General features: G+C 53.8%; 5 protein-coding genes across 5 annotated transcripts; all 5 read left to right on the top strand.

Moving 5' to 3' along the window:
- Positions 1–4,866: 4,866 nt before the first annotated feature.
- Positions 4,867–7,427, top strand: J4E78_009669 (uncharacterized protein; the record flags this gene model as incomplete). Its single annotated transcript, XM_049370258.1, has 3 exons — positions 4,867–5,030; positions 5,081–5,657; positions 5,706–7,427. The coding sequence occupies 3 exons, from the start codon at positions 4,867–4,869 to the stop codon at positions 7,425–7,427; spliced, it is 2,463 nt and encodes an 820-aa protein (XP_049218005.1).
- Positions 7,428–8,285: 858 nt separating this feature from the next.
- CIA1 (Cytosolic iron-sulfur protein assembly protein) lies at positions 8,286–9,311 on the top strand (the record flags this gene model as incomplete). The annotated part of the gene is made up of 1 exon (XM_049370257.1): positions 8,286–9,311. The coding sequence occupies one exon, from the start codon at positions 8,286–8,288 to the stop codon at positions 9,309–9,311; it is 1,026 nt and encodes a 341-aa protein (XP_049218004.1).
- A 734-nt stretch (positions 9,312–10,045) lies between these two features.
- Positions 10,046–11,538, top strand: J4E78_009667 (uncharacterized protein; the record flags this gene model as incomplete). Its single annotated transcript, XM_049370256.1, has 3 exons — positions 10,046–10,821; positions 10,869–11,268; positions 11,359–11,538. The coding sequence occupies 3 exons, from the start codon at positions 10,046–10,048 to the stop codon at positions 11,536–11,538; spliced, it is 1,356 nt and encodes a 451-aa protein (XP_049218003.1).
- A 3,988-nt stretch (positions 11,539–15,526) lies between these two features.
- Positions 15,527–17,616, top strand: J4E78_009666 (uncharacterized protein; the record flags this gene model as incomplete). Its single annotated transcript, XM_049370255.1, has 2 exons — positions 15,527–16,480; positions 16,528–17,616. 2 exons carry the CDS (start codon positions 15,527–15,529, stop codon positions 17,614–17,616), a joined length of 2,043 nt encoding a protein of 680 aa, XP_049218002.1.
- Positions 17,617–19,849: 2,233 nt separating this feature from the next.
- J4E78_009665 (uncharacterized protein) lies at positions 19,850–21,132 on the top strand (the record flags this gene model as incomplete). The annotated part of the gene is made up of 4 exons (XM_049370254.1): positions 19,850–20,038; positions 20,092–20,395; positions 20,452–20,650; positions 20,700–21,132. The coding sequence occupies 4 exons, from the start codon at positions 19,850–19,852 to the stop codon at positions 21,130–21,132; spliced, it is 1,125 nt and encodes a 374-aa protein (XP_049218001.1).
- Between the last annotated feature and the right edge of the window lie 61 nt (positions 21,133–21,193).

Genomic DNA, 21,193 nt, shown 5'->3' with positions numbered 1-21,193 from the left:
ACGCCATCGGTGCGTCGCGAGGGGCTGCAATGAAGATGTCTTCGACCAATTGAGCCCGCGACTGCTACTGGAGACCTGCAAATGGTGTTTTGGGGCAATGCAGCTTGACTGACGCGCCGAAGCGCGTTGGTGGTGAGGCTCCTCATGTTGCGACGCGAGGTGGAGGTTGCAGGACTCGCGAGCCCGCGAGGAAGCAACAACCCTCAGGGTGCTTGCCGAACCCATCTCTTGGCACCGATAACGATACATCACAATCTCAGACCCCGTCGCTCCACCAATCTCTGCAATGCCCATGTCGCTGCTTTCGCCTCCTCCACAGACCGGAGTCTGGTTGGACGATAATGTCGAGATCAATCGAGCTCGGGCGCGCAGTGCTCAGCTCGCCTGCTACTGATCACGAGCTTTGGCTCACAACATTGATCACCATCTCACCAAAACAGGATGCAACTTACCTACAGCAAGTAACATCAGCCGAATATCTAGACGCGTTGACATCTGGTGCTGTATGGGTGAGCCGTGGACATGACATGCACATTGACATGACGCTCAGTCTACGCGATGAGCACTTGCCTAACAAGCAGCTGCAAGACCTCGCAAATGCCGTTCTTGGTGCGCCGGTGAGTATAATTGCTCCTGTTTTGGGATGATATTGACAAAGTGTAGGTCTGGGATCAGTTGACGTTGAAGCCAACGCATCGAACAGATATCGCGATGGATCCCGGGACAATACGTCTGGACATCAACCACTCCTCAGTCACGAGCATGCAAGAAGGAAAGAAGCGTCACCGACTCTTCTCGGATGTTCCAGCGGTAGACATTCAACCGCCCAAGGGAATCGCGTCAGTCTCACTCCTGTCCATACGCATTTGCATGGACATTCTGGAAGCAAGCCCGCGTAGGAGGCCCGCAGTGAAACGAACGACTTCATCCCCGGGTGAGCGAAAGGTAGCGACTCTAGAAGAAGAGGACTCTGATGCACTTCTGTACGAGATTGAACTCCAGGACTTATCGCCTGCTGGACACATTAACCGCACGTCAACTGCTCCGAGGGCTTCTGCGCACAGGAAACGAAAACGACCAGCTACAGAGGGTGTGGTATCGACTCAATCAGCATCACTTGAACAGGCCGAAATATCGAAACGAAGGCGCAATCGACCGACAAACGATTCTGCGGGGCGGCGAAAGTCCCACACGAGTCCCAAATTACCAGAACAGATAGAAATTGCCAGCATGGTCGATGGAGCGTTGCGTTTGTCGATTTCTGGTACTCTCAGCAAGGCCCCGCTGGGACTGAAGGCCAAAGCTAGCACTTTCCGCCTAGGGTTGGCCGATGTCGTTCCTGCGATATGGAAGACCGGATATCTTGTCGTGAGAGAAAGATGTTTCTCATCCTGTGTGCAGTGCTAACTCGTAAGCAGGCATTGTCCCAAAGAGCTCATCTCCTACCTACCATTGCTTGTTCCATACGCCGAATCGGCAGCGTAAAGGCAGCATCCATCTCGTTAAGAGACAAGATAAAGGACTTGAAGATGGTTGCGCACCAAGCCTTGTCAAGTCGCTTAGATTCAACACTACCTGACGCTGACTATGAGGCCGCTGAAGCCGAGTCAGCCATCGCAAGCCATCTATGGGTACAGTCCCAAAGAAGTCTCATGGATAAACCCATGGCCCCGATCAAACCGTGTGTGGCGCCTATTGTTCAACAAGCCCAGCCAGACTCTGACGACATGCTCGCGGATGAGGAACAAGCCTGGCAGCATACTCAGCCCACTACATCATTCCAGGCTGACGGCCTGCACGAGTGTTTCGAGGATGAGTCGGCATTGACAGCGGGTCCCCAAGCGACCCAACAACAAGCGCGATCTCTTGACAGCCCAGACTTGCTCTTCGATGTTCGCGATGATGACGACCTGCTCCTCGACTCGCATTCTCCAAATGCAACATCGACTACAGCGTGTCCAACAAATGAACAGCTTCATACGCCCGGCAGCCCAGCTACATATCCACTCTTTACACCTGACATGTATGTTCCGCAGTCGGGTGCCTCGTCATCTCAGACTTTACAACCTTCGTCGCAACAGCAGCCGAACGCCGAGCAAGAACTTTTACATCAAATGTCAGCTGAAGGTGACGTTGATCATACCGAGGATCTGCTGCTAGTCTCTTAGACACAAAGGGGTCGCACTTGGACTTCAGCTCACTAGCATTGTTGTTACAGGATAGAGTTTCGGCTGTATAGATTTTCGGCCGAAGCGAGCTAACACCCGTTTCATTGAGGAAGGGCAGCATCACGTGGTCGTTGGTATGGCTCCGAAGATATTTATATCCGGTTACTCTAAATGTGGCTTTTCATAGTCGGCTCTGTTATTGAGCCTCACGGAACTACCCTGCGTTCCTGCATTCTGCCACCGGTTCTACAATAGCATATGGGTCGACTTTGGGAACAATCACCCCATGGGCCTATGGTCGACCATCCATCGAGTCAGCAATGGGGTGATGCACGTGTAGGTAGATCACGGCTTCCAGGAACGCCCTTCGAAGAAACCGCCACAAACTCGCAACACGAAGCATGAATCGTGTACATAGACGGCCTTCCTTACTCCGGAGTCCTCCTGCACTCTAGGATTGCTTGGCTGGTGGCTAAAGCTGCACATCATCCTGCAGGTCCTGCACTCAACAGGAAAAGGACCTGTACATCTCGAGTTGGTCCCTGACGGCGTGCGCCTCCACAGAACGATTGCTCAACTCCGATCCAACTGCCGTGGCGCGGACTCAAAGAAACTTCGACTACCAGAACCCCTTCTGCACCAGACAGACTGGTCTTGTTCGTATTTCCGGAGTGAACCGCGTGGCGTAAACAGGTCCGCCCAAACTTTCCTGTCACTCAACGTCGCCGATGTCCAATGATTCGCGTCCTCCGCTGCCGAGGTTGCACTAAGCGAACCAAGTTTTGTTTCGGAATGCAAACACTCACGAAAGTTACCACATACTCAGTAGCCGGCAAAGCGAAAGCGGCTGCTGTATGTCGGAGGTCAGCGGCTCTTCGTGCAACATGCCTGCGAGAGCTGCGAGACGGCATGACATTGTTCTGCAGCTGTTGTACGCTCTCCAACGTCGACCTCTTCTCTGAACGTGATTCGCGCCCCACCAGCTGCACGGGAGGTGATCAATTTCGGCTATCGGGCACAGGCCGTGCCACGTCCTGAGAATCTGCGATCGGAGGAAAGCACGCTCTGTCTCCACCTCACTACTGTTATGTGCCGTCGTACCAACGGCAGGTTTGCGAGCATGGCGACACATGTCAACTCGGCTCTTCCGAGTCTACCACTCGAACGGGCCATCGGGTTGAAAGCTTTGCATTTCGCAACCGCCTCCTGGGTTTGAACATGGCTGGCTGTTGTCATGCTAATGGTATAGTCCTCTTTGATATACACGGCACGGCAGTCCCTACAATCGAGGCCTTGAAGCGCGGCGTTCGTCGCTTGCGCAGAACCATTGGAATGACAGGGCGCTTCGAGTCGAGAAGGTGCCTTGCGAAGATCCATCACCTTACATCATGGTGGAGACCGACAATGTTTCAGTCAATCAATGGTTGTTGTACCGATGCTCTGGATATGCGGAACATGCCCAGAGCGTGTGCGACATGCCCATCCTGGCCAAATCACGCTTCATCAGCGTCAGCTTCCTCCCCGCGGAGACGCCCTCGTTGCCGTGTTGGCGTTCTGAATGAACTCAAATTACCACCCGTACCATATGTCTTAATACCCCGGGATCAGTCGGCCAAGGTACCAGAGTTGAGTCTGCACGCTAGCTTCGCGATGACATCTGGCCCCATTCTAGGCCGCATGACACTCGCCTCTGGCCGTGCAGTCCGCGGTGGTTGTTCGTCGCTTGCAATTCACATCCCGCTCACGAATTCTATCCTCGCACGTATTCGTAGGGAAAGCACGGTCCTTCGGAGATCCATCAGCCACGTTTGTAACACAGCAGGAGACCACGGCCTGTTGGGGACAGATGCATCACTAGCGGGCCGCGTTCGCTGCGCGAGTGGCTAGAAGGTCAGGCCGAACGGGATTCGTGAACTTTGAAATTACTCGAGGCCAGGCCGCGAAGCCACTACACCTAGGCTAATAGGCCCAAGCCGTATCAAGGTCGTTTGCATGAAGGGGCCAGAGCTGTGGCGTGGAAAACTGGATTGGCGCCATGGGCATCTCGGCATGGAGAGGGCGGAGCTATGTGATCGGTCCCAGCAGACGAGTGTGGAGACTTCGTGCGACGGGGTGTCGCTGTCATGCCTCCCGCACCAGACTAATCAGGCGCAGACTATGTCCTCCACTTCAGCGGACGTCTAGAAGGGGACACTACCCACCGGCGCGAGTTCAGGTACAAACGCGCAGAACCCTCTTTTCAGCGGCTACCCCTCCGATCGACTTCTAAGTTTTGACTGCTGCGAGGAGAACCTACATATACACATCTCTCCGCATACGCGCGATTGGACCCCGAAAAGACATTAGCTTACAAGACGCTGGTCACCTCCTTACTTGGATCCTCAAAACGAAACACCGAAATCGCCTTCCTGCGTCGATCTGCGGTGTATGATGCAAACCACTTGACTGTGACGAGCTTCATCCAAGAAACATATCCAAGGCGATTATACCGGTGCGGTTCCGCTCTGCTGACTCCATCTCACTTCACTCCTCTTCTGTAAACGTAAGTGATGAGTAACCTCTCTCGTTCATCAATGCAACAAACATGACCAACTGACAGAGTGCAGCTTTCACAGCTGAGGAAGCTCACGTAAGGCGCATTATCAGCCTCACGAGAGTACGACACATCTCAACACACTAAATCAACAACTGCTTCGTAATGTTGAACCCAGACATCGAGATCAAGTACCCGCTGGGGAGCAGACCCGCTATATCTTTTCTTCCTGCACTCATTGTGGGTTCATACATCGTCAGCCTAATCGGTGCTTTCACGACTGTAGAGTTACTACATCGGCGAGTTTCAGGAGCAGGATGGCGGTCGTGGTATGTTCTGAGCTTACATTGCTGTACGACAACCACTAACACCATTTTAGGGTACAAGTAGGAGGCTGCGCAGTTTCGTTCGGACTGGTTGCTATCTGGTGTATGCATTTCGTCGGCAACAGGGCGATCGTGCTCGGTGACGGAGAAGAAGAGATTCAACTCTACTACAGTTCGACTTACACTGCTGTATCGGCTGTCCTACCGGTGGTCGTCATGTTCCTGGGACTATCGGCGGCGGATAAGTTCTACAAAGGAAGCAAAGGATCTCTCGTTCGGTTTGCATCACTGGGCGTATGCGGTGTCTGTGGAGGAGCGGCTGTCACAGAAATGCATTACCTGGGAAACAACGGCACTACCAACTACCGGATCATCCTAAGCTGGCCACACGTCGTTGGGGCCGCGTCTATCGCTGTGGGCGCTTGTCTCGTTTCTTTCAGTCTCTTCTTCCACTGGAACAAGCATTGGATGAACAACGTCTGGCGACGCATCATCGTGGCCGTCGTACTCGCTTTGGCCGTCTGCGGAATGCACTGGACTGCCGCAGCTGGTACCTGGTATGAAATCCGCGGCTACCACGACGGACCTGGCCAAGAGAGGAACACTAACCTCATCATCTCTCTTTGTCTTGTAAGTCACCCACTTTGCGAACGAAGCACATAGCTGACTGAGAACCAGTGCCTGAGTGCGTGTGCTGTATGCTTCCTTCTCGGCTTCATCAAGCAGCGTCAGCGTCGATTGGAAAAGAACCGAGCTCAACAGGTCGTTCTTGCCATTGCCACATTCGATCCGGAAGGAAGACTGCTCGTCAGTCAAAGCGGACTGATGCCCTGTCAGACAATCACCCACCAGTTCCACCAAAGAACATTTGACGACGAATTCAACACATCGCATCCTGTGTTCCAATGGATCTTTAGGGTATCGCGCAACTGGACTGGCATTTCCGATCTCATCCCCACGATGCGAGAGCATCTACAAGCGACAGGATACCTCCAAGCGCCTACACACGGAAGTAACAGCCGATCGTCTATGGAAGCCGATGACGATATCAGCTACTCGGCTACATTCCGGGAGCTGTTCTGCGTCACAGCGCACGAGATTGCGCAGACACTTGACACGAGCCTGCAGAATCTTGGAAATCTATATGAGGAGGTCTTGACAACGGGTACGGTGATGAACCGCGCAATCTGGACAGGCAACTACGGTAACAAGACCATCGTGGCTGCAGACGTAGCGACAAAGGACCTAGAAGCTGGAGCGGTCAACCCCATCCTATTCGGAAGAGGTCAGATGCTTGTACTTACAAAGAAGGTCGACACCACCGAGGCACATCGACTACACAACCTTGGATACGGATTCGCGAGTGTCGAGCAGGTCAGCGACCATCTGGCTCGCAGCCTGCAAATCCCGCGCGATGACCTCGAGAACCTTGTTGGGCGCCTACAGGCTTTCAGCGAGAGGCAGCTATCCCTTCCCAAGAAAGGCACCTACATCGGATCCTTCCTTGTGCAGCCCAAACCCGGTATGCGAGGCCTGGACGTCATCGTACCGCGAGCTACACCTGGCCGCATCCCGATGGTGAAGCTGAGCAGCGACGAGCTCGACAGTCGGCAGCTGAACATCCTCACGACCTTTAACGGTTGCAGTCTAGACGACTGTTTGGTGCGCATCAACAAGCGGACCGCGACCGACTCGGAGGACGATCTTTTCCTCGACAAGTTCCGCAACAGGATCATGGAACTTCTGCGAGACTGTCCCGAAGAAACTCTTCATCGTTCAGTATTTTCATCGCAGCAGATTGACATGATGCACGGTCAGACCGAGTCCAGCCAGGCCACCCTTTTCGCTTTCTGCGGTATCAAGGAGATTTACGTGCAGTCACTGCAAAGCCTGACACTGAAGACAATTCCACTCTCCTTCTTCCAAACGTACCTGAGGTCACAGCCAGGATGCGCCGACCACGCGATACTGGCGCAAAAGAACCACAAGGAGTTTAGCAGCCTCCGACGCGTACCCTCCATCACGAAAATGCCACCCAGCAGCCGCGGCGGCAAATGGACTCGCGGTTTACGTTCGAAGCGATCAAATTCAACGGAGTTGAGCTGGCAGCAAGCAGATACGTGCTCGGAGAAGGGTCTGGTCAACTGCACCACGCATTCCCAAGCTGAGCCTTCGTCGCATCCATGGGGAGGCATCATGGTTACTTCGACCCAGAACATTCATGTGGACGAGACCAAGGCGGGTGCAAATGTAGAGCTCCACGATCTCGGTGTTCGCGCCAATGTTGGCATGGCAGAGACGGAGCAACAGACATTGGCAGACCGACTCATGTCCATCACGACTGCGTTCCGTGACCCGCACGCGATTCGCCCGCCAGGTTACCACGGCATCCGGAAGTAGATTCTTTCCTCAGTGGAATGGTGTCGTTCCAGCAATTCTTTCTTTTGCAGCATTTCCGGCGTTGGTGTTGTTGGCATTGGAATACCCTTCATAATGACATGCGATGACACAAAGAGGGACATTCACGATTCATGGGACAGGCGTTTGTTGGGTTTGTGGGCTACTGGCTGCTTCAAGGCTTCGAGCGAAGAGTGTAAAGCTTGTAATATGTATATCATGTATAAAGAAGAAATAAGAAGATGTGCTGAACAAGAACAAGATGATGCACTGTGAAGGCCAGAGTGGTCCGATAACGCAGACGGGCCCGCAATGGTGGGAGGCTTGGCGAATGACGCTCATCTGAACTTTCTATGCCCCACGCGCGAACTGCCCCAAAAACATTGACTCAATTCCGGCTGCAAGCCACTACCAAAGATCAGCTAGTGCGCACACTCTCTTACAGCATACGTCCATTCCTGATCCCATTGGAACATCCAACAACCCACCGCCATCGCCTTCCACCCGTCGCGACCAGCCCGCCGCAGCGGCCCCTCCACAATGTCTTTGCCCACCACCACCACACCAACCCACAAACTCACCCCGCTCGCAACCCTCACACCACCCTCCAACTCGCGAACCTGGCAATCCGCGCCGCATCCCTCCCTTCCCATCGTCGCAACCGCGTGCTCCGACCGCAGCGTCCGCGTCTACAGCTTAACGTCATTCACGCTCCTACATTCCATAACCGGTGGGCATAAGCGCAGCGTGCGGACTGTATCTTGGAAACCGAATACACGGGGGCAGAGTGTCCTTGCGACTGGGAGTTTTGATTCTAGTGCAGGGATATGGCGGCGGGAAGAAAATGGTGGTAGTGGTGAAATGGAGAATGATTTCACGAGCCGGCGCATAGGGGACGCAGAAGACGACTCCTCCTCCGAACGCGACGAAGCAGACGACTACCAATTCTCCTGCATCCTCGACGGCCACGAATCCGAAATCAAATGCCTCGCGTGGAGTCCCTCTGGCCAGTACCTGGCGACGTGCTCCCGCGACAAGAGCGTGTGGATATGGGAGGAGCTCGAAGACGATAACTTTGAAACTGTGGCTGTGCTGCAGGAACACGACGGCGATGTTAAGAGCGTGGCGTGGCACCCGGAAGAAGATTTGTTGGTGTCTACGAGCTACGATGATACGGTTAGGTTGTACAAGGAAGATGCGGATGATTGGGTTCAGGTAAGTATGATTGAGGGGCATGCGAAGACGGTTTGGTGGGCGGAGTTTGAGGGGAGTGGGATGGGGGGGAGGGACTGGAGGAAAGATACCACCACCACCAGTACATCGGACGCGTCACAACAGCAGCGATCGGAATATATAACGGAGTTGGAACGATCGGGACCGCGACTCGCGACGTGCTCAGACGACTGCACGGTACGGATATGGCGAAGGAAAGCAAAAGAGGGGGATGACAACGCGAGTAATAAGACGGGTGTACCTAGTATCATTCGCTCGGCAGCTATCGACGAGGAGTGGTATCAAGACGCTGTTCTGCCACAGGTTCATGAACGCGCTATCTACTCCGTGTCTTGGAGTCGGAGGACGGGCATGATTGTTAGTGCGGGTAGCGACGGCAAGGTTATTGTTTACAAGGAGAGGTGGAGAGGGCAGGCTGGTGGTGCCAGTGGTAATGTGGAGGGGGATGCGATGGATGTTGATGGTGCGCAGGCAGGGGGGTTGACGGAGTGGGTGGTTGTTGCAGAATTGTTTTCTGGTCATGATGTCTTTGAGATTAATCATGTTTGTTGGGCGAAGAGGGCGGATAAGGGGAGGAGGAGCGAGGAGGAGGAGGTTGTGCTTACCACGGGGGATGATGGGGAGGTTAGGGTTTGGACTCTAGACGATGCATGAGTGTACCATGTAAGAGTATATACACTGATGCTAATAGGTGAGATATCTGCATCACAGCATCCCGACCTTCGATGCTCAGACTTCAATGCTCCTTCGATATTCACGTCTTCGACCATGAGGATTACGACTTTCGTTTCGGCGCGGATGGACCTCAACGTCTGACTACCTAGGAGTAAAGGCATGATGACACGTTCTCATATCAGGCACAGGGTCCAGAAGTTGACAGGCCCCTGTCACATGCGAATGATGTAAATGCGAGGAATCAGGATGGGAAATGCCACACGTGGGCCATGTTGGCACTCTCAACCAGTCCGCTCGCGTCAAGAGCGTGTGGCGCAGGGAGCGTTGGGCGGACTGGCGTCATGCCAAGGTGCCGATCAGATCAGGATTCAAGGAAGCGCGAGAATTTACGGAGCGGCAGCTAGACGCAATCTACGCGTGTCCAACATTATACTAGACACGCCGTCACCGTCTATTCACTGTATCTACTGTCTCACCGTCTCTGCTGTGTGCGTCTGCGATGCTGTGCAAGGCCGTCGTCACTTCCTCACCCATCTAATTGGCGCTTGCGCATAATTGCCCCGACCTCGACCGTTATCACCCGCGTGTTCCCCCATATCTGGGCATTGCGCTCCCGACTCCTACTCTCCCACCTACAGACCACTCCGCCCTCTCAACATAGTTTTTGAGTTTGCACGTGCAGCGTAATTGTCCTCCACCTCGACCCCACGCCTATGCCGCCAAAACGAAAGCGGTCCACCACTGTATCTTCGGTCAAGAAAGACGCCATGGACGCTGTGCAGCCCTCATCGCGCGACGCCTCGGACGAGGGTGCCGAGGACCCTGTTCTGCAGGCCGTTGCGTCCAAGAAGGAGCGCCAGGCCGATGCTAATGGCACCACCACCAAGCGGGTCCGCGTTAAGAGCGCCCACGGCGACGAAGATACCGACGAGGATGAGCGCGCGAGCAAGAAGAGTCGGCGCACGTCATCGCTCGCCGGCGATGACCACGGCGAGGGTGGTGAGGCTGGCAGCATGCGCATGGAGCCTCCGCCCAAAGCTGGTCTCGTCGACCCCGTAGGCTACAAGACAAACCCGCCGCCAGAGGGACGACCAGTCAGGATATACGCAGACGGTGTTTTCGACCTCTTCCACATTGGACACATGCGCGCCCTTCAGCAGGCCAAGACGGCCTTCCCCAACGTCCAGCTCATAGTTGGTGTTACTGGTAACAAAGAGACACATAAGCGCAAGGGTCTTACCGTCTTGTCGGCGAGAGAGCGTGCTGAGAGCGTGCGCCATTGCAAATGGGTCGACGAGGTTATCGAGGACTGCCCATGGATCGTGACCGCCGAGTTTCTGTTGAAGCACAACATTGACTACGTCGCCCACGACGACCTTCCCTATGGCGCAGACGAGGGTGACGATATCTACGGCCCGATCAAGGAGCGAGGCATGTTCCTCGTCACCCAAAGAACCGAGGGTCTCAGCACAACAGGTATCATCACAAAGTAAGTCTGCCAGCTCAATTCCTCCTGCCTATACTAACACCCCTCAGAATCGTCCGCGACTACGACCAATACATCGACCGCCAACTCAAACGCGGCACCTCGCGCAAAGAACTCAACGTCTCCTGGCTCAAAAAGAACGAGCTCGACGTCAAGCGCACCATGGCCGAGCTGCGCGACAGCATCAAAGCAAACTGGACAACCACCGGCCAGGAACTCAGCAAAGACTTCCGCCAATTCTGGCAATCGAGTCGCCCTGCATCCCCCGCCCGCACACCCACGCGCGAGCAGTCGCAGGCGGAAACCATGGAAGCAGCCAGTGTTGCTCGTTCTCCTTCTGCGATTTCGCGACTCAGTCACCTCGATATTCCGAGGGCGAATAATACGAGGGAGAGTAGCGAGTTTGCGGCTGGGTATAATTTGGGGTTGATTGGTGGTGTGAGGTCTTGGGTACGTTGTCTCCATCTCCATACCCCTGCATAACCGCAAATACGCGGATGAGAAGAATCAAGAGGATGAGTTCACTAACAAGATAATTAGATGGCACGCTCCCGCCGCAACCTAAACGACAGCCGCCCGCAATCCCCCATCGACGACAGCTCCGACGAACAGGAAGCTAGGAGTCCCCATCTACATAAAGGAGAGCAGCAACAGGAAGTCACCCGTGGTCGTACGGGTAAACAGACGAAGAGCGAGCCGGCTATGGATACTGCGGCTTAGGATGCTGTGAATCGGTACCTATATTAGGGCTTTAAACGGCAACAAACGACGGTCGGATCGATGTTGTCCATTCCTCCTTTGGACCTAGCAAGCGCGCAAGCACGCAAGCAAGCAACGACTGCGGATTAGGCTGCTTGTGCGACGACCGACGGATTGTGTATACGTGGCTAGATGGGGAAGCCGTTGCACGACAAAAACGTACATTATCATAATACTTATTTTCCTTGTTATGGAATACTGGCTCAGCCTCCTTCTTCCGTTTTGCTCTGCCTTCGTTCGTGCTACAAACTTGAATTCTATTCTTGGACATGTTGAATATGCTAACCATCCGCTGCTGTGGTGACTGAGATACTGGAGGGCGTGGAGGTGGGAAGGACTGCGACTGCGACTGCGCCTGCTTTTCCGATGAGAAGCTCGCGAGGGAGCTTACAGAGCCTGCTTTGCTGTCGCTGTCGTTGTTGTTGGGGTCAAACGACAAGTGGTTGACGTTGACCAAACGTGTGCTGTGCTTGTTACACCAGACAATCGTTGGCTTGTTCTTTCGCGTATCTTTGATGCTGCGAAGGTATTGTGGCAGTGTTGAAAGAATGATGGATTGCTATTGTAAATGTTGATGTATACATGAAGACATCCAGTATGTACTGTTGATGAACCAGTCTTGCGTCAGACGCACTGCTTGTCGAGGATTGCTCATCTCGATCGAATCGATCTTCGTTTTATCTTATCTACGGTCAGAGCTACAGTCGGAGGCCAGCACCTCGTGTGGTACAGGCGAAAGACGGACGGCGAAGGAGGAGTCATCACGTACAGCACGGTCGATACGGGGTTCGGCGAAGAAGTGGCATATACCACCACACCAATCACGAGCATCTACGGTCTTCACACGAACCTACATCGACTCCGACGAGTGTATAGCATCTCATGTGTATCATAACCTTCACAACTCACCCTCATTGTGCCTGTCCCCCCGCCCCCTCATCTCCGTACATCCGCCTGTGCCCCTACGCCCGCTCGCTCAACCCCATTCGAGCGTGTCCCGTAGGCGCGAGGTTGAGCCAGACGATGTGGGCTGAGGGCGAGTGTAGCTGGTGTAGGCAGTGTGGGAGGGAGGGGGTGAGGGAGGAGAGGGTTAGGAGTAGGAGGGACGGGTATAAGAGAGAAGATGGGTACGGGGATGGTGGGAGGGGGAGATTTGTGAGGTGGGAGGGTTGAGAGGCTGAGTTGGTGGATTAGGAAGGAGGATTGGAGGGGGAGTGAGAAGAAATGAGGCGGAGTGGACGAGGGGGAGGTGATAGGGCGGGTAGATTCATATAGGTAGAAGACGGGGAAAGCATAGGGGTGGTTAGGACGATAGATCCTACATATGGAAAGGTTCTCGAACGAAAGATAGTATGGTACGCGTCGTTGACTCATACCAAGCTCAGTCTTGTCTCGCACTGATCACTGAAGTGGCAACTTTTGGGAGATGACGAAGGAAAAGTGTGCGCCGTTGACTCAAAATTGGGTCATGGTCTTGTTCGCGCTGGTTATTGAAGCAGGAAACACCCCAGAGACGCATGAAAGAAGAATATGCACATCTGATCCAGACTATGGCGTGATCGTATCTCGTGCTCGTTATTGGAGTTGTCCATTGGGGACGGGATGATCGCAATACACCTAGTTTTGACATGTTTTGTCAAACTGAAAACTCTTCAAAGATGAGCAAGAACACCCTCACAACGAGGAACATGTCCGTGGATATCCCATGAATACCCCATGAAGTGGCTTGCTTCGTCGTTTCTAATCACTGAGCTGTCGTAGTGAAGCTGACGCAAGACGACACGTTGTCGCTGTTGAGAAACTTTTCCCTTCATAATCGCAACGCAACGCGGGGTTTGCGAGGTTTACGTGTCGACGTGACTGGACCGGGATGTAGAGTCGAAGTGAGGCATGATGGCTGTTCGGCACTTTGGAGTGGTGCCTGACGATGGCGAAATGATCTTCCAGGACACTACAATACCAACGAGCCTTCCCTGCGCTTACGTCGGGACCTGCATTATCAACAAAACACCACACGACGGGCGGAGGACGTCTGCGAACATGTTCAAGGCCTTGGACAATTAGAGCGACAACCACTCAGCGTGCGCCGGGCGAGGTGGATAATTAGTCCGACCCAACGAGAGTGCATCGTGTGACATCGCGACTTCCTAAGCGCAGCAGCAGGCGCGGTTCTGCCTCAGAACCACACCGGCGTCTCCAGCCCTACTATATTATAGATAAATGGGGCCCTCCATGCTCCCGTTTTTCTAGATGCTCTTGGTCCCACCCAGACTCGCTGCACGCGGTATAGATCGCCTCACACCCGCGAATGTGATATACGACCAGCCCTCTCCACACCCAGGGCCCTCCTTACTAGCAGCCCCTCGGTTGTCCGCCCGTCACCAGCCGTCGCTTATCTGTCATACCATGAGAGGCTGCTCTGCTTTTGCCCATCACGATCTGCGACACACGAACCGGACAGGTCTTCTGAACGAGTCGGTCCTTGGGCACTCGGCAGTTTGTCGGAGCGGCAAGGCTGCTAGATGAAGCGGTTGCGTTTCAGTCGCCTTTGGATCCCGCGCCCGCACGCCAGGACGTCCGACGATCGCACTTGTGGACGACTCATGATGGCATCGAAGGGGCCAGGAACACGACTGACGTCGGTGACTCGCCCTGACGTCGACCCACCGTAAGATGTCTAGAAGCTGTACACGACGTGCGACGCGTCTGGTCCATGGATGTCTGCGCATGCAGCGTCCGGTCAGACTGGGTCAGTCGCGTCGAGGACAGCGACACAGGACTGGGACCGGATTTTCTTTTCATCCCCCGGATAGCAGCGCGGATGCCAAATGCTCGCCCTACTTTCAATAAGTGAGGCGGCCGTGATGCGCTCCCCGGTGCTGCAGCCAATCACGGGTGGCTGCACGCGGTCTCGGCGTGCTGGGCCTGCACATCTGCTGCATTCTGCTCCCTCACGACATCGTCGGATACCGTGTCTGGCGAGCGAGACAGCGCTACTGCGGCTCCGCGTTTACCGTCTGAGGTCTGTTAATTGCTGTCGCTGCTGACTAGCGGTGTGCAGTCGCCGCTGGGATGACACGCGTTGCAGCTTCACGCCCACCAGACACGCCCGAGGTCCCCTACGGAACGCCCTAACGCCGTCGGTCGTTCTGTGGCGATCGCCTCCCACGTCCCAAAGTATTGGATTGCACATTTAAGATATGGTCAGAGCATAATCCACGACGTAGTCACAGGTCTGTGCCCGTCTTTTAAACAAGAATGCAAGGGCACCCGCTCGCACCTAACCTCAGCCTCCGACCTTGCACAACCACCCACAACGACACAAACGTTGTTTGATTTCCGCAGCGTCACCTTGCAGCACTCGCACGCCTTACCTACTACTCCATCCAGTAGTACCCCTTCCTGTCTGTCTCTCTGTTTTTTCGCTCGTTCCGCGCTGTTGCACTTTGCTTTTGCAGCAAAGTGGTTTTCCTACGAAGCCGTCTCTTCACGCTTCGCATCGTCACTCTTCTGTTTTTGTCATCATCGCGAATGACCACTCTGTCCTGCTTGCTATGAGATAAGCCTCGACTGGCATACAAGAGATCCTATTGATCTGGTATCCAACGAGGGCACATGCAAAAAGGTACGACTTGCTAAGCACGATCCCGCGTCTTCGTGCTTGTCTGACTCGGGAGCTATCTCGTTCGTTCCAGCGGCCACCCGTCGCTGCGTCAAACAGCCTATGAACACGTTTCTGGCTTGTGTCTTACAAACCGCTCTGTCTTGGATAGTTTGTAAGCTAACGAGTGGTAGTTGGCGCTTGTAGCAACCCCATGCGCTTTTCTTGAGCCTTCGCTTCCCCAGGCTTCATCGTCGCCATTACGCACACTCGCGCGCTCGACACCTTCCCGCTTTCAACCGCCGTCGTACACCCTACCTACGTCATCTTATGAGAACCCGGCCCACCATGCAGCAGAACTGCGGGAGCATCCGTCGGCGGAAGGAGATGCGTTCCCAGCCGACCAAGCCTGTCAACACGGCTTCCTCTTTCGGACCTGGCTTTGCTTCACGGTCGGCCATGGATGTCGACGACAGAAGCGCTTCCACGTCATGGCACAGCTCTACGACGTGCTTGGATGGACAGATGGAAGAGACTGCGTCAGGACCACGGCATGCGGTTGTCGAGGTTAGATCAAGAGATGGAAGTCCAGCACGAACACTATCACTTTATCACTCCACCATCCCAGAAGAGCTCGCAGGATATCTACGAGTTATGATGCCTGGAGAGACGGGGGTAGAACAGTCTGGCGAGGAGTTGGCAGAGAACTTCCTCGAAGCATTAGATCTACCGCCAGTCACCAAGCAGTCGCTGAGCGAGCTAGACATCCAGAGCATCATCACCAACATCAAGTTACGGCATGACGTCAACTTCGACAGAGACCTAAGCTTCAGACCGAACGTCGATGGCGTCAAAGGCCAAGAGAAGGAGAGGGTAGCAGACAAGTACTGGGGAGCGTTGATCGCAGAACTGGTACTATACAACCGCATGTTCCACGGCACACCACCCCTGTCACCGATCCAAGTCGAAGCTTTCACACCATATGCGCAACGGCGGATACCGATCTTGTTCCAGAACGTCCGCGATGTACTCAAGAGCCTGGTTCCCGATCGCGATCATTCCAGAGTGGACGAGCATCTCGACGTTCCCATGCTGATGCAAGCTATCGAGCGAGGAGTATGTGATCTGGGCCGCTTGTCGGAGTGGATGGCGCAATTACTCAAAGAGCACTGCGCGCCGATGCGCGATATCCTGGTCGATGAGATGGTTACTTGCACAAGACTGGGTGAGGCGGACCGCAACCTCGAAAAGATCGTAGAAGGTCTGAGGAAGCTGTTCGGCATTCTAGAGGCCATGAAACTCGTAAGTTGTTACATCCTATCGATGTGTGCTCAAGCTAACCCATGTAGGACGTTGCGAACCACCAGATTAGGAACCTGAAGACGCTTCTGATCGAGGACAGCGTCAACTTTGAGAAGCACTACCATCTCGACAGACTTGTCCACGGAAGGGCAAGAGTCAACATCAACACGGCACAAACCTGGTTCACAGACGCTGTCGATGAGTTCGGTCCTCAGTGCTCGCCACGACCCCGAGCCGGCCCATGTTTCGAGCTAGAGGTCTTCACTCGCGCAGTCACAGCGATCACATTTGGCCGAGACGGACGGAGTGACTTCCCTGATACCTTCTTCTTAGACCATGATCGCCTAGCATCACTCAAAGCCGAGGTTGACGATCTTGTCATGTTCGAAGTCTGCATGGAGATGTACACACAACTCGCCAGGCAGCTAGGCTACCAAGGCTCCATGACCCTTGCCATCGGCCAACAACTCCGCACCGCACTCTCCGCCATCATGGGCGAAGCCGTCGGCCATGGCCCCCAACAATGGATGCTAAACTCGGAAGCCCTCTCCCTAGAAATCCTCCGCCAGGCCTCGCACCTCGCCGGCCAAACCCCCTCCTGCAGCTTCGACCACATGGCCGAAGCTAACCAACACCTCCGCACTCTGTTCGTGCGCAGATCTTCCTGGCACGCATCCCGCCTCGAAGCATCGCTCCTCCCCCAGATCCTCGCCAACGTCGACCGCCACAGCACATCCTCGCCCATCGAACTCTTCAACGCCCTCGTCTCTATATCTCCTTCCATGCCGCCTCTTCCATCACTGTCTCGACCTAACATCGCCGATACGTTTGCTTTTGCGCATTTACATCCTGAGACGGCGAAATTGACTGATCTCGCTAATCGGGTTACGCATATTATACTGCTTCACTGGCGCATTTGGGGTCCTATTGCTTATGTTCAGGAAGACGGGTCGCAGCGCTCGGCTTCTGCTGATGGGAGTGCGATTTCGAATCAGGTTTCGCAATCGCAATCGCAGTCCCGGCAAGTGGCTTCGAATGCTGAGAAAGACGCTTCTGTTCCTACTAGTATGCGGACGGGTGAGAAGTTGGATGCGGGGCAGGAGTCGCATGGCTGTCATCAGTCGCTTCCGCAATAACACCTCTCACACACGCGTACAACATCCCCTCTTCCATGTTCTTCTTCCTATCATCGGGTTTCCTGGCGTTCAAAAGGCTTCATCTGAACGACAATCTACCTTCGGCGTAACTGGCTTCTTTGCTCTTTTCACGATACCACTTTCCATGCTCACGGCGCTGCGGCAACATTATACGTTGTAATAGAATGTTCAACAAGATTGATTTGTTACTATTATGTTCAGCGATGGGATGGGATGTAGCATTAGCGGAGTACGATTACGGATTCTCCATATCAATGAACGTTATATTTGTATGTTGTTGTTGCTGTTGGTTTGGTGCTGTGATGTGACCATTCACTCACTTCGTACACCATGACTCTTACATACGGCGCTGCCCTTCTCATAGACTGAGACGAGTCTACCAGTAATATGTCAACAGCTCCATCGCCTCTTTCTGCAGTGGTGAGAGGCACCTGCTGCGTTCGTGGTGGCTAGCGTCGAGCTAGTACCAAAGGAGTGTTTGATGGGATACTTTGTTTACTCCTCTCACCTCTGTTCTCACACCACGCAGTCGACTCACCTCAACATCACGACGGCGGCGACCAGCCTCTACAAGCGCAACATGGCCACCGACGTGAAGGACTTTGCGAGCCTATCCGCGCCCAGCGACGCCAATGAGATGTAAGTAGGCAAGACCCGTGGATGTATCTTTACTAACAACGTCAGCACGCGCAGCAACCAGCTCAACTCGCCTCTCTTGCGTCTTCCTGGAGAGATTCGCAACCGCATCTACGAGTATGTCTTCTTCGGTTCGGAAATGATCGTCAGACGTTGGGATGGATTCTCTTCCTATCATCCCAAAATCAAGAGTAACACCCATATTCACCTGCTCGCGACCTGCCAGCAAGTCCGCCACGATGCTACATCCATTTTTTGGAGCGCATGCATCTTCAACGTTACAGATTTCCATAGCATACCCGAGTTCGAGTCTTACATGGGTCAGTCAAACTGCGCTCGCATTACGTCCCTCGTTATCGACGAAGGTACAGCGTTAGTGTTGCTTGACGCGGGACCTGACCTAGCAGAATGCGACTTGGAAAGCTTTCCGATGCTACGGAAGCTATATGTGCAGTTTGACCGCTACAGTTTTGCGGATGATGGAAAGGCCTATCTACTAGACTCTGTCTCCGCCATGAATATCGAAGTTGAGTACAGATATCCAGAAGATGACGTTCGTAAAGCTAGGCGGGCTACCAAGCAAGGATGAACACATCAGCCTTGCGATTCGGTATGGAATGAATGCGTTCCAGCTTTCGTATCCTGGGAATACGTGGTTGGACTCTGTCCGAGACTAGCGATACTCAGATGCATCACTTCACATACAACAAAGAAGCAAACGAAGATGAGCACGCGCACAAGTAGGTGATCGCAAGACACAATCTACGACTATGATCTCAAAGCTTTCCATCCATTGTGAAGTGAACAGTTACAGTACTCATGGGCGGTTGGGCTTGCACTCCCGCATCTTGAGGATTATGTAACACCTTTGAATCATGAAAACATTATTTGATGTACTAAGGAAGAGAATAGCGCATTAGTTCGGTTTCTTCCGTCCATGAAGCGGCTCTCCATCGCAGTAACTCCTCGCCCCGAACCCACGATCTGACCCAGCGCCAAAAGTCCGGACCTTCCCCTCGGTTCACCTGCTCTTCAACCTCTCGATTCGACCTGGAAAGTCAGGTTCCCGTCTCGAGACACGACTAGCGGTCACTAGCCACCATCTAGACCCGGTATCAGGATCGCCGGCGCGGGAGATCGCTCCGCTAGTTTTTCGGTACCATCGCCATGGCGTCGCTGTATGGATACAAAACGTGTCAGATTACTTACATAGCACGCATAGCTCTCCTTTCTAGCAGGATTTTCGTCGTCTTGGTCGCAGCGGCTGCATGTTTCCTCCCGCTACACGTGGGCACGGTGCGAAGATGACGCACCAGACCCTGCAGCGAGTCGATTTCGCGGCTGTCACAACCGGTTCCGGGCAGGGAAATGTGAGGATGGTAACGGCGCGAAATAGGAACGGGTGCGTCAGACTGAGTCGAAGGTCTTGGTGGTTATTTGTTATGATCCACTTCAACTGGGTATGAGCTGGTGCGGTCAATGTCGGCGGAGTCGTATAAAGTAATGGCAGGTTCTTCGAGATGCAGGCACATGCTCGTTCTGAGGCATTGCTATCCTTATTCGTCTTAAATCCACAATGGCGACGCCCATGAACGATGTCGATCCAACCGCGAGGCTGATCGCACCGGATGGTCTACCTCTTGCAATCATCGTCATCTCGTCCATCTTCTTCGCTCTTTCTATTGTCACCGTAGCGTTGCGAACTTACATTCGAATCAAGAAAAGGATATTCGGCTTGGAAGATGCGTTCATGGTTGTTGGCACGGTATGTTATTACTAGGAGTTTGTGACCAGGGCTGTACTGACATGACCCCACAGATCGCATACATCCCTGTGACAGGTCTTGCAATCTACGGCTGCCTCGCTGGCCTAGGAAGAATGAACGAAGATCTGAATGCATGGCAGCAGTCGGAAGCCATCAAGTACTACCTCATTTGGATCTTGGTGTACGTCGTTGCACTTGCTACTGTCAAGTCCTCCGTGTGCATCACCATCAGGCGAATTGCATCGATCAAGAAGCCTATGCGAATCACCGTTTGGGTTCTCCTCGCTGTCACATGGGCGTCTTTCCTCGTTACCTTTGTTGGGACGTTGGCTTACTGCCAGCCGGTGCGGGCTTTGTGTGAGTAGACCCGGTTTGCAATGTACAGGTCGAACAAGACTGACTAATATCTACAGGGACTCCAACGTTGATCATGAGTGGCGACGGAGAATGCGCTTCTGCGGAGACATTCCTCATCATCGCGCACACTGCGACCGTATCAACCATCTTGACCGATATGGCCCTAGTTGTCGTTCCGGCTATCATCTTGTGGAACACGCAGATGAAGAGACAGTCGAAACTCCAAGCGTTCGGCTTGCTATCATTCGCCTCCCTGTAAGCTCTCAGTCATCAAAGCAGTACGGACGGTCACTAACAACACCAGCGCCTCAATCATCACCATGATACGCATCCCCTTCGTCAACAAATTCGAGTCTCAGACCAACCTCCCCTTCTGGGTCGCCCACATCGTCCTCTGCTCGAACGTCGAAACAGGCATCGGATGTTTCGCATCCTCGCTCCCAGCCCTACGCCACTACTTCCAGAACGAACGCGACAACAGCACCGACCCGAACAGCAAGCATCGCGTGGCAACGACCATCACGGCCGGCGGTCGCTCGCGCCGACAAAGGGGTGGAGACAGCTACCACGGCCCCTCGGATCATGGCTTCAGCTTGTCGGCTGTGCATCATGGACGCGATCAGGATGCCTGGGAGAGGATACACGATGGCGCGTCGGATAAGAGCACGGCGCCGATGAACGATAAGAGGATTTATCATGATAGGACGTATACTGTTGATGTAGAGTCTGCTTTATGAGAAGTCCCTTTACTCTGGACGCACCTCTATAATATCTACAATGAACCTAACGGAGATCTTT

The sequence above is a fragment of the Alternaria triticimaculans genome (genome assembly GCF_023758025.1).
Source record: "Alternaria triticimaculans strain BMP 0046 chromosome Unknown scaffold_22, whole genome shotgun sequence".
NCBI classification, from domain to species: domain Eukaryota; kingdom Fungi; phylum Ascomycota; class Dothideomycetes; order Pleosporales; family Pleosporaceae; genus Alternaria; species Alternaria triticimaculans.
This window is presented reverse-complemented; position numbering and strand designations above follow the sequence as displayed.